The 18,303-nt window shown below is 36.1% G+C and overlaps 1 protein-coding gene across 3 annotated transcripts in view; it reads left to right on the top strand.

Moving 5' to 3' along the window:
• Positions 1–16,915, top strand: part of LOC308487794 (uncharacterized protein) — a 35,773-nt gene extending 18,858 nt beyond the window's left edge. For all 3 annotated transcript variants that reach the window (XM_081026508.1, XM_081026507.1, XM_081026509.1), the window contains exons 2-3: positions 6,721–6,878; positions 15,740–16,915. In XM_081026508.1, coding sequence (XP_080882634.1) covers positions 6,721–6,878; positions 15,740–15,821 — 240 coding nt within the window. In that variant the 3' untranslated portion in view covers positions 15,822–16,915. The remainder of the gene's footprint in view (positions 1–6,720; positions 6,879–15,739) is intronic.
• Positions 16,916–18,303: the final 1,388 nt, after the last annotated feature.

Here is an 18,303-nt window from a genome sequence, read left to right on the forward strand (position 1 = left end):
AAACACTGAATAACAGCAAAATACTTCCTCTTTTCAAGTCCATGTAGAACGATCTTTGATAACATATTCTAGACAATAATTTTTTAATTCCAAAAATTGAAATTATTTCCTGTACATTATCTGATTATAATGGAATGAATGTAGAAACCCAAAGAAAGATATATGTAAAATCCCCAATTATTTAAAAATTATGCAAGACACATCTAGCTAACCCATGAATCAAAGAAAAAGTCACAAGAAAAATTAGAAAGTGTTCTGAATTGAATAAGAATGAACACACAACATATCAGATTTTCTGGAATACAGCCAAAGCATTGCTTAGAAGGATATTTATAGCATGAGATACATTAGAAAAAGAGAAACACTCAGATCAATAATCTAAGCTTCCACCTTAAGAACTTAAAAAATGGGGACATCAGAAACATGGCAGCATGAGGGTTGCTCCTTGATATCTCCCCTTGCAATTACAGTAAATTGAAAACTATAATGCAACAAAGAATTCCCTGTGCAATATACCAACACATCTGAGAGATCCGCACATTGAAACATCTGAAGGTGGGGAAATCAAGGTGAACAGGGGAGGAGGGATGGGAGAAGTGCAGAGATGAGGCCTCAGGACACAGCTCAGAGCTTCACTACGGTCAAGGGAGAGGGGAGGATTGAGGCTACATGTGCACTCCCTGCAGCCCCAGCAATTTTGCCTGAGACATCAGCATATAATACAGCTGGACCCAACGATCAGGGCAGAGTCCTCGGGACAAAGACTAAATACAGAAGTGCAACAACTGCTGTCTTCCAGCCATCACTGCCAGGCAGAAAACAAAGCCAAGAAGCCTACCTGCCTGCTTCCCTGCAACGTCCCAGTGTTAGCAATGGGTCCAGAAAAAAATTGTAGCAGTGTTGGATTAAAGAGCAGAGTATCTACAGCACTGAGAACTGGTGAGAGAGTCCTGAGTGGCAGACGCACAGTGCAGCTAATTCCAGTGAAAAAGAAGGAGCTACAGGGGTGAGGCAGCTATGATCTGCCAGTCACAATTACTTGGAAGAGAACAAAGTCACAAATATTCCAGTTGCTTCTCTCCCACCCTTCAAGGCTGATTTCAGTGGGGGTACCCAGGTCTGCTGAGGTGCACAGCTCTGAATCTGGCTGCAGGGCCAGCACTGGGATTTCAGTGGCTCAGAACCCCATCACCCCCACATCCTCCTATGGAGGTGGTCCTGTGACCAAGGTGACCTGGTCACAGAGGAGAAGCCCACCGCCCCAGGAAATTGCCCATTGTGTGAAAAGGTAGAACAATAGAAATTTGCAATAGAAAATAAAACACCTCAGTGCAATAGAAAATAAAATGCTTGAGTGCTACCTACTGGAGAACAAAAGAAAGACCTCTTCATATCAACTTGCTACATAATTCACTCTCGTAGATGCCCAAGAGAAATACTCCATTCATCGCCATGAATAACCAAGGTAACAAGGCAGTTCAGAAAGAAAATGAAAAATATCCTGAAAATAAACTTAAAGACATGGAAATATGTGACTTAAATGACAGAGAATTCAAGATTGCAGTTCTGAAAAAACTCAACAAGATGCAGGAAAACTCAGATAGGCAGTTTAATGAACTCATAAGTAAAATCAATGAACAAAATGAATATTTTATTGAAGAGATTGAAATATTTAAAGAACCAAATAGAAATTCTGGAGCTAAAGAACTCCATAAAAGAGATGAAGAATTAAATAGCCAACTTAACAAATAAAGCTGACTATATGGAGGAAAGAATTAATGATGTTGAAGATGAAAATTTGGAAATGATGCAGGTGGAAGAAGAGAGAGATTTGAGAGTTAGAAGAAATTAAAGAACTCTACTGGAACTATCTGACTCCATCAGAAAGAGCAATATAGGAATGATGGGTATACCAGAAAGAGAAGAGAGGGAGAAGGGCACAAGTCAACAAGAACTTCCCAAACCTATGTGAAGAACTGGATCCTCGAATACAAGAAGCAAATAGAACACCTAATTACCTCAATCCTATCATGCCTTCTCCGAGGCACATTATATTAAAGGTATTAGAAATTAATGACAAATAAAGAATTCTCAAGGCAGCCAGGGAAAAGAAGGCCATAACCTACAAGGGAAAATCATTAGATTTCCATCAGACTTTTAAGCAGAAATTCTACAAGCCAGGAGGGAGTGGAATCAAATATTCAAAGTATTGAAAGAGAGAAATTACCAGCCAAGAATAGTTGTCCAACAAAGTTATCCTTTAAATATGAAAGAGGAATAAAGAAAGACCTCTCCAGATATATAGAAGCTGAGGGAATTTTGCATCACAAGACTTGCATTACAGGAAATACTAAAGGAGACTATTTGACTGGAAACAAAAGGACAAAAGGATACAAAACTATGAGCAAGATTACTAACAAACAGACAGAAGCAGGAAACGGAAACCCCTAAATATAATAGGGCACTACACTCTTAAACATAACATAAAGGGTAAAGAAGATGAAAATATCTGTGGGGGGAAAAAAAAGGAGAAGGCAATTTGGTACTGAGACTCAGAAACGAACTCCCAGCATAAATAGGAATAATTTTTGACAGCAAAAACTAAAAAGGGGAGGAAGTAAAAATTTGAATTTGCAGAGGGGGATGGAGATAAGATGCATGCTGAAGAAAAAAGACTACTGTGTATTTGAAACTGTCTTTTACATAAATTTAATGGTAACCACTCAAAAAGAATCCAGAACTGACACACATAACATTAAAAGGAGGAAAACAGGGAAAAATCATAGAATATCATCAAACTAAAATAACAGACAGAAACACAAAGGCAAAGAAACAATGGAGACATCAAGATACCAGGAAAAAAAAGACAAAATGGCTATAGGATATCCACATATATCAATAATCACCCTAAATGTAAATAGACTGAACTCACCAATAAAAAGGCACAGAGTACGAGATTGGATCAAAAACCTAAACCCAACCATATGCTGTCTCAAAGAGACACATCTCAGCTATAAGAAGAAATGTACACTCTAATTGAAAGGGTGAAAAATGATACTCCAAGCAAATGGCAACCATAGAATATCAGGTGTAGCTTTACTTATATCTTATGAAACGGACTTCAGGATAAAAAAGGTAACAAGAGACAAAGATTGACATTTCATAATGATAAAGGGAACAATACAACAAGAAGACTCACATTACACTTATTAGTATATGTACTCTCAGTCACAGAGCACTAAAATATATAAAGTAGCTACTAAAGGAAGAAACTGACAAAAACGCACTTATGGTAGGGAACCTAAATACCCAATTGACAGATCTAGATAGATCATCCAAACAGAGAATCAATAAGGAAATATCAGCCTTAAATGAAACATTTGACCAAATGAACATAATCAATATTTACAGAGCATTTCATTCTAGAACACCAGACTATACATTTTTTTCTAATGCACATGAAACATTCTCAAGGATAAACCATATGTTGGGACACAAAACTAGCCTCAGCAAATTTAAGAAGATTGAAATCATGCAAAGCATGTTCTTCAGCCACAGTGCTTTGAAATTGGAGATCAACTGCAAAAAGAAAATGGGAAAAACTACAAATATGTGGAGATTAAACAACATGCTATTAAAGAACAACTGGGTCAAAGAAAAAATAAAAGGAGAGATCAAAAGATACATAGAAACAAATGAGAATGAAAATACATCATATCAAACTTATTGGGATGCGGGAAAAGCAGTATTAAGAGGGAAATTTATATCATTACAGGCCTATCTCAAGAAACAAGAAATCCCAAATAAACAAGATAACATTGCATCTCTTTTTAAAATATTTTTATTAAAATATAGTTAACATACAATATTATGTGAGTTTCGGGTGTACAAAGTAGTTATTCAACATTTATATACCAAAAGAAGTGATCACCAAAAGTCCAACAATCATCTGACACCATACTATACTATCACAATATTGTTGGTTGTATTCCCTATGCTGTACAGTACATCCCCATAATTTACTTGTTTTATACCTGGAAATTTGAACCTCATATTCTCCTTTAACTCTCCCACCCTTTTTTAATTTTTCAATTAAAGTTGACATTAAATATTATTTTATATTAATCTCAGGTGTACAGCATAGTGGTTAGACATTTATATAATTTAAGAAGTGATCCCCCGGAATAGTCTAGTACCCCCCTGGCACTACACATAGTTATTACCATGTTATTGACTATATTCCCTAAGCTTTACTTTACATCCCTATGACTATTTTGTAACTGCCAATTTGTACATCTTAATGTCTTCATCTCTTTCACCCTGTCCATCAACCCCCCTCCCATCTATCACACCAATAAAACTAGTACCCACCTAGCACCATACATAGGTATTACTATATTATTGACTATATTTTTATGCTATACCCTAAATCCCTTTGACTACTTTGTAACAACCAATTTGTACTTCTTAATCCCTTCTCCTTTTTAAAGCATTCCTAACCTTCCTCCCATCTAGCACCATCAAAATGTTCTCTGTATCTGTGAGTTTGTTTCTGTTTTGTTTGTTTTCTTCTTTAGATTCCATATATAAGCAAAATCATGTTGCACCTGTCTTTTGCTGTCTGACATACTTCACTGAGCATGATATTCTCTAGGTCCATCATGCTGCCGCAGATGGTGAGAACCCATACCCTTCCATGTTCGAGAAATATTCCATTATATATATTCCATGTTGTCTTTATCCATTCATCCATCGATGAACACCCAGGCTGCCTCCACATTGTGGCCATTGCAAACACTGCTGCAATGAACATATGGATGCACATGTCCCCTTCAAGTAACGTTTTGGGTTTATTTGGATAATTACTGAGAACTGGGATCACTGGGTCTTTTTTTATCACTTTTTATAGCCTTTATTTTAAAGTCTGTTTTGTCTGGTATAAGTATTGCTACCACAGCATTTTTATTTTTTGTTTCCATTTTCATGACATACCTTTTCCCCCTCCCTTTACTTTCAGTCTGTGTGTGTCTTTTGATCTGAAGTGAGTCTCTTGTAGGCAGCATATGTAAACTTCTTGTTTTCTTATTCATTCAACCACCCTATCTTTTGATTGGAGCATTTAATACATTTATATTTAAAGTCGATGATAGATACAAGGTGTGACAATTAAGTTTGCGAACTTGTTGCAACAATGTTGCTAACTTTTTTTTATATCAGAGGGATTATTCGTTATGAATTTGTACCAACTAGACAAACAGTTCACCAAGTTTTTACTATTTGGAAGTACTGAAAAAGCTGTGTGAAAAAATTAGATGACCTGAAGTTTTCGCCAACAATTGATGGCTCTTGCATCACGACAATGCACCAGTCCCACGGCACTGTCTGTGAGGGAATTTTAGTCATTTAACAAATAACTGCATTGGGATGCAATAACACCTCCCATCACCTGATCTGGCCCACAGTGATTTTTTTCTTTTCCCGAAGATAAAGGAAATATTGAAAGGAAGACATTTTGATGCCATTCAGGACATCAAGGGTAACACAACAGCTCTGATGGCCATTCCAAAAAAAGTGTTCCAAAATTGCTTTGAAAGGTGGACTAGGAGATAGCATTGGTGCATAGCTTCCCAAGAAGAGTACTTTGAAAGTGACCATAGTGATATTCAGCAATGAGGTATGTAGTACTTTTTCTAGGATGAGTTCTCAAACTTAATTGTCAGACATCATATGTAGTTATTGCCATTTTATTATTTATATTTTTAATGTTTTTTTTTTGGGGGGGGGTCTTAATGAAATCCCTCTAACAGTCCTTGCAATAGTGGTTTGGTGGTAAGGAACTCCTTTAGCTTTTTCTTGTCTGAGAAGGCCTTTATCTTTCCTTCAATTCTAAATGATAGCTTTGCTGGGTAGACTAATTTTGGTTGTAGGTCCTTGTATTTCAGCACTTTGAATATTTCCTGCCATTCCCTTCTGGCCCTCAAAATTTCTCTTGAAAAATCAGCTGATAGTCTTATGGAATCTCCCTTATAGATAACTGTTTTTTTCTTGCTGCTTTTAAGATTCTCTTTTTGTCTTTAACCTTTTGGCATTTTAATTATGATGTGTCTTGGTGTGGGCTTCTTTGAGTTCATCTTGTTCAGACTCTGTGTGCTTTCTGGGCTTGTATATGTATTTCCTTCACCAAGTTAGTGAACTTTTCAGTCATTGTTTCTTAAAATAGGTTTTCAATTGCTTGCTCTCTCTCTTCTCCTTATGGTACCCCTATGAAGTGAAGGTTGGTATGCTTGATGTTGTCCCACTGGCCCTTTAAACTCTAATCATTGTTTTGGATTCTTTTTTCTTTTTGCTGTTCTGATGGGGTGTTTTCTGCTACCTTATCTTCTAAGTCCCTGATTCAATACTCTGCTTCATCTAATTTACTGTGATTCCATATAATCTGTTCTTCATTTCAGTTATTGTATTCTTTATTTCTTACTGGTTCTTTTTTATGTTCTCTATCTCCATTTTTATATTTCTTATCTCTTTGTTGAAGTTCTCCCAATGATCATAAGGGTGATCGTTGAGTATCCTTATAACCAGTATTTGGAACTCTGCATCTGGGAGATTTCTTGTCCCCATTTTGTTTAATTCTTTTTCTGGAGCTTTGTTTTGTTCTTTCATTTGGTAAGTGTTTCTCTCTCTGCCCATTTTGGCTACTTCTTTGTGTTTGTTTCTATGCAGGGCTCCCAGGAGGTCCATGACCAGCTGAAGATGAAGTTCAGCACAGTTGTTGTCCTGCCTGGGGCCACCTGGCATGAGCCACAAGTGATACAGAGATGGCCATTGCCCACGCTGTGCTTGAAGGTGACTCAAGAGGCCAAACTGTGGACCGAGGCCAGGTATCGCAACTGCCATGCTTAGCGCTATTTACTCAGAGGTACAAGACACAGTGAAGTCAGATGCTGCTTGTTTGAGGTTTGTGAACCTTTGAGAAATTTTAGGAAAACCTGCAGTTTGAGCCACTGGAAGCAGCTTGAGTATACCTGAACATTGGGTGGGCCATAGTCTCAGGGAATCACTAGAGCAGGGCAGACAAACGGTGATAGCCAGTTTAATTGAGACTCAGGTATGGCATCTGCCTGTCTCTGCTTGAAAGGTGGGGTAGGACTCAACAAAGAAAGAATGGCTTCCACCAGCTTTTTCCTCCAGGAGAAAGCTACCCCTCCAGCTTTTACCCTGAAGCAAGACAGTTCATTTCCTCCCCGTATGTACCTGGTGCCTTTCGAGCTGCTGCCCCAGTCTGGAGCTCAGAGAGAGTGAGTCTGTCAGCAAGTAAGTTTGTGCGCAGTCCCTTTAAAAGGAATGCTGGGAGTGCAGCTGCCCTCCATCTCACTCACTCACAATCTGTGCTAGTTTTCACTGCCAGAAGTTATGGGGACTTACCTCCCCAGCACTGAAACCCTGGGCTGTGCAGGGGCTAAGTCCCTTCACTCCTTGGGTATGGATGTCTGCAGCCGAGATAATTCTCCTGACTTTTAATGGTCACACGCAGGTGTAGGACCAGCCCATTCTGCATCTCTATCTCTCCTACCAGTCTCAAAGTGACTTCTTCTGTATGTCCATAGTTGTAGGACTTCAGTTCAGCTGCATTTCAGGCAATTCTCAAAAATGGTTTATCTGTAGTTCAGTTGTAATTGATGTGGTCTGAGAGGAGGTTAGCACAGCATTTACCTACTCTGCCATCTTGACTGGAAATCCTAACATTACATCTTAAAGAACTAGAAAAAGATGAACAAATTATTTCCTTTCATCTGCTGATAAAAGGAAATAATTCAAATTAGAGCAGAATTAAATGAAATAGAGAACAAAAAGACAATAGAAAAAAATCAATACAACAAAGAGCTGGTTCTTTGAAAATATTAACAAAATTGACAAACCCTTGGCTAGACTCCTTAAGGAAAAAAGAGAAAAGACACAAATGAACAAAATCAGAAATGAAAGAGAAGTTACAATGCATGTTGCGTCCAGTGCAATGCGGGCAGTGAGGGTGCGAGAAGGGGAGGCTTGGGTTAAGTTTTTAAGAAAGAATCAAACAGAGACTTAATGCAGTTAAATCTGTCCGAAGGCCAGGGGTCTCTCAGTCTCAGAGGACTGGAGCCCAGAATAAGGCCAACTGGAGGTTTCTATTGATAGGTATACAAATACAAGAAAGTAACATTGTTTCTTACACGGTCTGTGATACTCATACATCATAGCAGAAAAATGTTTATTCCAATCACCCTTTGTCTGTAAACAGTCAAAGCACAAGTTCCCATGATGTCTTACCTAAGGTATGTACCTTCTCAGGGTCAAGTCTCTCATATTGTAACAGCTCCATTGAGATAAGTGGAGAGAGCTGATCTTTATTGTCCTCATGACTTCTCTCACAAACGGGTGCAAGGGAAAAGCCAGAGCCAGCAACAGCTTTTCCCAGGCAGGGGGAAGGGCAGGCAAGGCCCCTTCCCATATTTTTCTAAGGCAGCTCATTGGGGGTCCCCACTCAGTTCCGCCTGGCTTAGGTTGTATCTCCCGTGAGATATCTTACCCGTCTTTGGCTGCAAACCATTTTTCGGGGACCAGACAGAGAAACATAAGGTGTAAACACAAGGATGGAACACAGTCCCAGAAAGGCACAGTCTTACAGACTCTCCTTTCCTTAAGGAAAGACATGGGGGGACAGTTGGCCAGGCTGTTGTGTGACTACAAATGCATATCACAGAAATACAAAGGATCATCCAAGATACTATGAAGGACTATATGCCACCAAATTCAATAACCTAGAAGAAATGGACAAGTTCTTAGAAATATATTACCTTCCTAGACTGAATCACAAAGAACTGGAAAATCAAATCAGACCAATGAACAGTAAGGAAATTGAAACAATCATCCAAAACCTCCCAAAAAGCAAAAGTCCAAGAGCAGATGGCTTCACTAGTGAATTCTACCAAACCTTCAAGGATGATTTAATACCTGTCATCCTCAAAGTCTTCCAAAAAGTGAAGAAATTGCAATACTTCCTAATTCATTTTATGAAGGCAACATTACCCTGATACAAAAACCTGGTAAGGATAACACAAAAAAAGAAAACTACAGACCAATATCTCTGATGAATACAGACACAAAAATCCTAAACAAAATACTTGCAAATTGAATACAACATACATTAAAAAGATTATACATCATAATCAAGCAGAGTTCATTCCAGGGGCACAAAGATGGTTCAACATATGCAAATCAATGTGATACATCACATAAACAACCTAAAGTATAAAAATCATATGATCATATCAATAGATGCAGAAAAAGTATTTGACAAGATGCAACATCCATTTATGATTAAAACACTTAATAAAATGGATACAGGGGAAAGTACACATAATAAAGGCTACATGTGATGAATCCTCAGCTAGTATCGTACTTAATGGTGTAAAACTGAAAGCTTTTTCTTTAAAATCAGGAACAAGATAGGGATGTCCCCGCTCACCACTGTTATTCAACATAATGTTGGAAAGTGCTAGCCAGAGCAATCAGGCAAGAGAAAGAAATAACAGGCATCCAAATTGGGAATGAAGAAATCAAATTGTCACTCTTTGCAGATGACATGATTCCTTATGTAGAATACCCTAAAGACTCCACCAAAACACTAGTAGAAACAATAAATAAATACCATAAAGATGCAAGATACAAAATTAGTGTTCAAAAATCCATTGCATTCCTATATACTAATAATGAAATCTCAGAATAGGAAATGAAAAACAAAAGACAGTTCTTTTTGCAATTGCAACAAACAATATAAAAGAGCAGGGATAAACTTAACAAAAGTGGTGAAGGACCTATATACTAAAAACTACAAGACATTATTAAAAGAAATTGAAGAAGATACAAACAAATGGAAAGATATTCTCTGTTCATGGATTGGAAGAATCAACAGTTAAAATGGCCATATTACCCAAAGCAATATATAGATTTAATGCAATCCTCATCAAAATCCCAATGACATTTTTGAAAGAAATAGAATAAATCATCAGTTTTATATGGAATCACACAAAAAAACACAAAAACCCAAATAGCCAAAACAATCCTAAGAAAAAAGAACAAGGGTGGAGGTACACACTCTCTGACTTCAATTTGTTACTACTAAGTGACAATAATCAAAATAACATGGTATTGGCAGAAAAATAGACACGCAGACTAATGGAATAGAATTGAGAACCCCAAAATAAACCCACATATATATATGGGCAGATAATTTTCAACAACGGAGCCAAAAAGGTACAATGGAGAAAAGAAATCCTCTTTAATAAATGGTGCTGGGAATACTGGAAAGCCATGTGCAAAAGAATGAAACCACACTGTTATCTGTCACCATATACCAAAATTAACTCAAACTGGATCAAAGACCTAAATATAAGACCTGAAACAATAAATTGCATAGAAGAAAGTATAGGTACTAAATTCAGTAGCTGGACTTTGGGTTCAGAAAGGGTTTTATGAGTTTGACCTCAAAAGCAAGGGAAGTAAAAGCAAAAATAAATGAATGGGACTATGTCAAACTAAAAAGCTTCTGCACAACAAAAGAAACCATCATCAAAACAAAGAGGCAACCAACCTAATGGGAGAACATATTTGCAAACAACACCTCCACTGAGAAGCTAATATCCAAAATATATAAAGAACTCATGCAGCTCAACAACAACAAAAAAGATAATCCAATTAAAATATGAGCAGAGGACCTGAACAGACACTTCTCCCAAGAAGACATATAACCGGCCAACAGATATATGAAAAAGTGCTCAAGTTCACTAGCTATTAGGGAAATGCAAATCAAAACCACAATGAGATACCACCTCACACCTGTTAGAATGGCTATCATCAACAAGCCAAGTAATAACAAGTGTTGGAGAGGCTGTGGAAAATAAGGAACCCTCATATGCTACTAGTTAGAATGTAAATTGGTTCAGCCACTATGGAAAACCGTATGGCTATTCCTCAAAAAATTAAGAATAGCCGTATGACCCAGCTATTCCTCTTCTGGGTATCTACTCAGAAAATCTGAAAACATTTATCCTAAAGCTATATGTACCCCAATGTTTATTGCAGCTTTATTCATGGTGGCCAAGACATGGAAACAACAAAAATGTTGTTCAATTGATGATTGGATAAAAGAGATGTAGTATAGTATATAGTCACAATGGAATATTATTTTGCCATAAGAAAAGATGAAGTACTGTCACTTGCAACAACATAGATGGATCTCGAGATTATTATACTAAGTGAAATAATCCAGATGGAAAAGTTGAGAACCATATGACTTCACTCATATGTGGGATATAAAACAAAGCAACAAATGAACAAGGCAAACATGCAAAAAACCAAGAACTCATAAACAACTGTTTAGTGGTTTCCAGAGGGTAATGGGGTTGGGGGTAGTAGAAGAGGGAAAGGGGGCTCAAGTATATGGTGATGGAAGGAGAACTGACTCTGAGTGGTGAACACACAATGCAATATACTAGCAATAAGTTTGAATCAGTAATCAAAAAATTCTCAAAAAAATGTTCAGGATGAGATGACTTCACAGGTGAATTCTACCAAACATTTAATGAAGAATCAATACCTGTTTTTCTTAAACTGTTTCAACACAAAAAGGGGGAAGGAATGCTTCCAAACTAATTCTATGAGGCTAGCGTTTAGACCAAACATACAAAACCAGACCAAAACATACAAAAATAGAAAATTACAGGATAATGTCCTTGATGGACATAGATGCCAAAATTCTCAACAAAATATTAGAAAACCAATTAATAAATTAAATAGAAAATAAATTAAAAGGATTATGCATCATAATGAAGTGGGACTTATCCCACTTCATGCAAGGATGGCTCAACTTCTATAAATCAATCAACAGGATACATCACATTAACAAAATAAAAAATAAAAATCATGATTATCTCAATAGATGAAGAAAAAGCAATTAAAAAATCAACATCCTTTTATGATGAAAACTCTCAAAAAAGCCATTATAGAAGGAACATATCTCAACATAATAAAGGCTATATACAGAGGATGCCAAAAACATGTATACACATTTTAAGAAAGGAAAATTATTAAAATTGTAATGCTCAATATATACTGATAACAAAAGATGAATACAAGTCACATTTGACTTCTGCAATTACAAGAGGTTCTCAAAGTGGTTACCATCAGCACCAGATACTTCTGATTATGGCGAACTACTGCTTGAGCAATGTTGACCAAAGTGTCCACTTATATACATTGTTTTGGCACCTCCAGTATAATAAATGTATCATACTCAGTGGTTAAAACCTGAAAGTTCTTCCTCTAAAATTGGTAAAAAGACAAAAATGCTCCCTATCACTACTTTTCAACGTAATATTGGAAGTCCTAGCCAACAACAATCAGACAAAAAGAAGAAATAAAGCCATCCAAATTAGAAAAGAAGTGAAACTCTCACTATTTGCAGATGATATGATGCTACATATTTATAAAACCATAAACACTCCACCAAAAAACTTAGAACTAATAAATGAACTCAGTCAAGTTTCAGAATACAAAATCAATATATAGAAAACTGTTGCTTTCCTATACAACAGTAATGAATGATCAGAAGAAGAAATTAAGAAAACAATCCCGTTTACATTAGCATCAAAAAGCATAAAATACATAGGAATAAATTGAACCAAACAGGTGAAAGACCTGTACTCTGAAAACTATAAGACACTGAAGAAAGAAGTGGAAGATGCAAATAAATGAGTGCTATACCATGATCATGGATTGGACAGATTACTATCATTAAAATGTGCTTCCTACCAAAGCAATATATAGTATCAATGGAATCCCTATTAAAATACCAACTTCTCAGAATTCTAATTCTAAAATTTATATGAAACCAAAAAAGACCTTGAATAGCCCAAGAAAACTTGAAGAAGATCAAAGTAGGAAGTATTGTGCACTTTGATTGTAAACTATACTACAAAGCTACAATAATCAAAACAGTATGGTACTAGCATTAAAACAGATATACATATAGCTCAGTGGAATAGAATAGATAGCCCAGAAATAAATCCTCTGGGCTTATTCATATGGTCAGTTCATCTTCAACAAATGAGGCAAAGATACGCAGTAAGTTAGAGGCAGTCATTTCAACAAATGGTGTTGAGAAAACTGGACAGATACATGCAAAGTAATAAGAATGGACCACTTAATTACACCATATACAAAAATAAACTCAGAATGGATTAAATACGTAAATATAAGACCTGAAACCATGAAACTCCTAGAAAAAAAACATAAGGAGTAAACTTTTTGACATCGGTCTTAGTAGCATGTATTTGGATACATCTCCATGGGCAAGGGAAACAAAAGAAAAAATAATCAAATGGGACTAAATCAAACTAAAAAGTTTTTACACAGCAAAGAAACCATCAACAAAACTAAAAACAACTTACTGAATGGGAGAGGATATTTGCCAATCATACATCTGATAAGGAGATAATATCCAAAATTTATAAAAAACTCATACAACTCAATGCCAAAACAACAAACTATCCAATTAAAAAATGGGCAGAGGACATGAAGAGACATTTCTCCAAAGTGGACATACAGATGGCCAATAGACATATGAAAAGATGCTCAACATCACTAATTATCAGAGAAATAAACATAAAAATTACAATGAGATATCACCTCACACCTATCAGAATGGCCACCATCAATAAATCAACGAACAACAAGTGTTCGTGAGGATGGAGAGAAAACGGAACTCTTGTGCACTGTTGGTGGGATTGCAAATTGGTGCAGCCACTACGGAAAAAATATGGAGGTTCCTCAAAAAATTAAAAATAGAACTACCTTATGACCTAGCAATTCCACTCCTGGGTATTTATCCAAAGAAATCCGAAACACTAATTCAAAAAGATATGTGCATGCCTAATGTTTACTGCAGTACTATTTATAATAGCCAAGATATGGAAACAACAGTAATGCCCATCAATAGATGATGGAATAAAGAAATTGTGGTACATTTATTCAATGGCCATAAAAAAGAATGAAATCATTTTCAACAACATAGATGAAACTAGAGGATATTATGCTAAGTGAAATAAGTCAGACTGAGAAAGACAAATACCATATGACCTCACTTATATGTGGAATCTAAAGAACAGAAAAAACAAACAAAACTGAAATAGACTCATAGATACAGAGAACAAACTAATGGTTGCCAGAGGGGAGGGGGTTGGGGAGTTGAGTGGAAAAAGTGAAGGGATTAAGAAATAGAAATTGGTAGTTACAAAATAGTCACGGGGATGTAAAGTACAGCATAGATAATACATATAGTCAATAGTTGCCAAAGGGGTGGGGAGTACGAGGATGGGTGAAATGAAATTAAAGGAAGGAAGGAAGGAAGGAAGGAAGGAAGGAAGGAAGGAAGGAAGGAAGGAAGGAAGGAAGGAAGGAAGGAAGGAAGGAAGGAAGGAAGGAAGGAAGGAAGGAAGGAAGGAAGGAAGGGAGAGATGGGAGGAGAGGGAGACATACTCGTAGTGTGACAAAAAATAAAACGGTGTCCATATACATGTAAGATTTGGTTACACCTTAGACATCCATGTCAAAATTACTGCTAGATTATGCAAGGCAACATGTAGTGTGTGTGTGTGGGTGTGGGGGGGGGTTATGTGAAGGAGGGAGAAAACATTAGATGCCCTTATATCATTTTCTAAAAAGTTTATGATTGGGGAGTCTGTATAGGAGAATGTCATTGAAAATTATTCTACATAAGGAAACCACTGTCAAAATCAAACTGTCCCTCATCGTTAGGAAGGGGTGGGGAGGGGACGGGAGGGGAGGGGAGGGGAGGGGAAGAGAAGGGAAGGGAAGGGAAGACCAAAGAAAGTCTCCAAAATACAAAATAGTATAAGTAGTTATTTTTAAACATTATTTAAATTATGATGAAAATAACCACAAAGTTAAAATACCTACTAAAATTTGGTTTGTAATGGGCCCCATCTACTCTCTTCCTCCTTTTCCCTTGCAATTTCCTTTCTTAACTAATTCTTCTACCATATTTTCAGGTCTTGAAATCCCTTGCCCTGGCCTTTCCTACTGCATGAATTCATTTTGCTTGTCATGACTATGTGGTTCCAAAAAACAGATGCCTTTTGTTTACAATAATGTTTTCACTTATTTGTAGTGAATAGTTTTTTCACATATGCATAATTTTTATTTTGATTATATCATATATAGATAAGGAAGTTTGCTAAATTCATTAGAATTATTTGCATAATTTATGTATTTAATTACCTGTGACTAGTTTTTCTTTTTTTCCATTTACAACATTCCATTTGTTACAACATAAATCTGTTTTTAATATTATATCCATAATGACTGATGTGGTGACTTTGTAATTGTTAAGCTACCTGCTTAAATGAATGTCACAAAGGATTTTTGGATTTATTGTATACAGTGGCCAGGTCAGGTGGTGGGGACTATAATGACATGACATTGGGCAGAAAACTGTAGGAACAAATAAACATTTTTCTACTTGGCTGTAAAATTCTTTGCATTCAACAACTCCTCAAAATACTTTAAACAAAAAACTGAAGAAAAAAAGATTTGTAGCTAGTTGAAAGAGCACATTTACAAGATTTAGATCCATCTGAGGAAATTGGGAGGTTTTATAATCAGTTTCACGGAGATCTTCCCTCAGGTTGAAAACAAATGTGCTACGGGAAGAAACTGTACTCAGTGCAGAAGTCAAGATGCACCTGCGAATGTATGAGTTGTCATAAAACGGATTTCGAAGACAACATTGCATGCATTTAATATATGCTCTGTGTATTCCCTCAAAGTCTAATATGCTAGAGACTAGGACTCGTTCTCCTCCTGCAATTTGTTATTCCATGAAAGAGAGTTTACATTATTCATTTCAGGCTAAGTGTTTCACAGGTGAACAGATTGCACAATATTTAGAATCTGTTCATGTGCTGAAACATCTTCAAAGTCAAAGTAGCTTCTTGCAAAAAATTACTCTTTCAAGTTCCTAAATGAACATCAGAAAAGTCATCATATCTGAACTTAATTGTCAGCTTTACTTCCCTTCCCCTCTAACATGGATTTTATCACTTACGATGCCACTCTTTTTTTTTGGTTCGATGTCACTATTTTATTCAGCCACTTTCCCTTCTACTCACTGTTCAGTACCTATGTAACTGGTGAGAGCCACAGAGAAATAAAATTTATTTCTCTCTGAGAACAGATGAGAGAAAGGTTTGCTTTTATTATTTAAAGGTATCTGCTTTGTGTGTATTTCTTTTCAGAGATGTTGTTTCTTATGAAAAATATTCAGTGAATATGTAGATGTTAATAACCTGAGCTAAGATCTCATGACAGCAAACATCAAAGAAGACACTGAGATGCCTGTTTCCTTTGCCAAGTTGTCAATGTTTTCTTATACCATTCGTGTTTTAATGTAAATGACACATAGTGACAGGCTTTTGCTTTGAGGTGGGCTCCAATAGAGTAATGTCACCGTGTCCTTTTATCAGACTGTCCAGCAATTTCACTCCTGGTTGTATATCCAAAGGAAATCAAATCACTATGTGAAAGAGATATCTGTACCTCCCTTGTTATTGCAGCATTATTTACAATAACAAAGACATGAAAATAACTTAAGTGTTATTTACACACACACACACACACACACACACACACACAAACACACAAATGAATATAATTCAGCCATAAAAAAGAAGAAAATCCTGACATTTGCAACAACATGGGTGAATATCAGAGGTATTATGTTAAATAAGTCATATAATGAGAGACAAATACTGACCGATCTTACATGTGGAATGTAAAAAAAAAAAAAAAAAACTTGGAAAAAGATACCAGATTTGTAGTTTCCAGATGAAGGGCATAGTGGGGTTAGGGAGTTAGATAAAGGTAGTCAAAAGATACAAACTTCCAGTTATAAGATAAGCAAGTACTGGAATATAATGTACAGTATGGTGACTATAATTATTAATACTGTATTGTATATTGTCATGTTGCTAAGAGAGTAGATTTAAAGTTCTGATCGCTGGGAAGAAAAAAAAATTTTGTAACTATGTGAAGTGATGGATGTTAACTAAATTTATTGTAATCATTTCACAATATATACATTATCAAATCATTATGCTGTACACCTTAAATTTATACAATGATATATGGCAATTATATCCTTTCACATAAAAAGTGAAGGAAAAGATTTACAAAGTTTTGCTCTAGTTTATTTCACTCTCATGAGTGCACTATTAAGATATAATGCTAACATTTTATTGTGGCTGAAAAGTAGGCACCATCCTTTGATGCTTCCTTGAACCGGGTATGAATTTGGTGTGAACCATCCAGCCTGGTTTTTCTTAAACAACACTTGCATTTATAGGGCAAGTCAAGAGTACTAAAATTGGAAAGTATTTGTTTTTATGTAAAATCTCCATATTTAGAGAAATATCGTCCAAGATTAAATTACATTTTATTTGTGAAGAATGTGATTTTGAAATCATTTTTGTTCAAAGATTAATGCCAGCTCTTAATGTTCATTCTTTCAACAACTCTAAAATGTATTTTATATATTGTTTCTTCTAAAAAGTCTTTACACTATGTGCATGCTGCTTTAGCCCATAAAAATTAACAAGAACATGGAAAATTGGGATTTGAACAAATTTGACTATCTTAACTAAGAATATTATTGGAAATTCTCTTATATTTAATAGGGTAAAATTCTATTTTAAAAAATTACTTGTAACTTATTGGTAATTTAAAGAAGTCATAAAGTTAATGTACAAATATAACATTTGTTCTTCACCTTTTTTAATACCAATAAGCCACTCTGAGAAATCAGTACGAACTGGCAATCAGTTGCATGCCTACTTCTGTAAAACTTAAATGGCTCTAACCCCCGTAACAAGGATGCCGGCTTGGTACAAAGTGAGCGCTGTGGCCTTGTCCTTTGCTTAAGGAGAATTCCACTCTTCAAAAGACAGAGAATCACTCTGAACTCTGGCCTAGGTGGTTTTCTCTCTCCGTACTTGAGTAAAAAGATGTCTCACTTAAACACATCATCTAAATGTAGGCAGTTCTGTAGGGAGTAAATTCATCGGATAACCTCAAGTTGTATCAGAATCTCAGTGTGTGTGCATTGCACCTCAACTGCTAAAAGGGGGAGTAAACATTAAGCCATGTATTCCAGCAAAGGAAACTTAACTTTGTGTGCTGTCTTTGGTCCTAGGA

This window comes from Rhinolophus hipposideros (genome assembly GCF_964194185.1).
Source record: "Rhinolophus hipposideros genome assembly, chromosome: 19".
Classification (NCBI taxonomy): Eukaryota; Metazoa; Chordata; class Mammalia; order Chiroptera; family Rhinolophidae; genus Rhinolophus; species Rhinolophus hipposideros.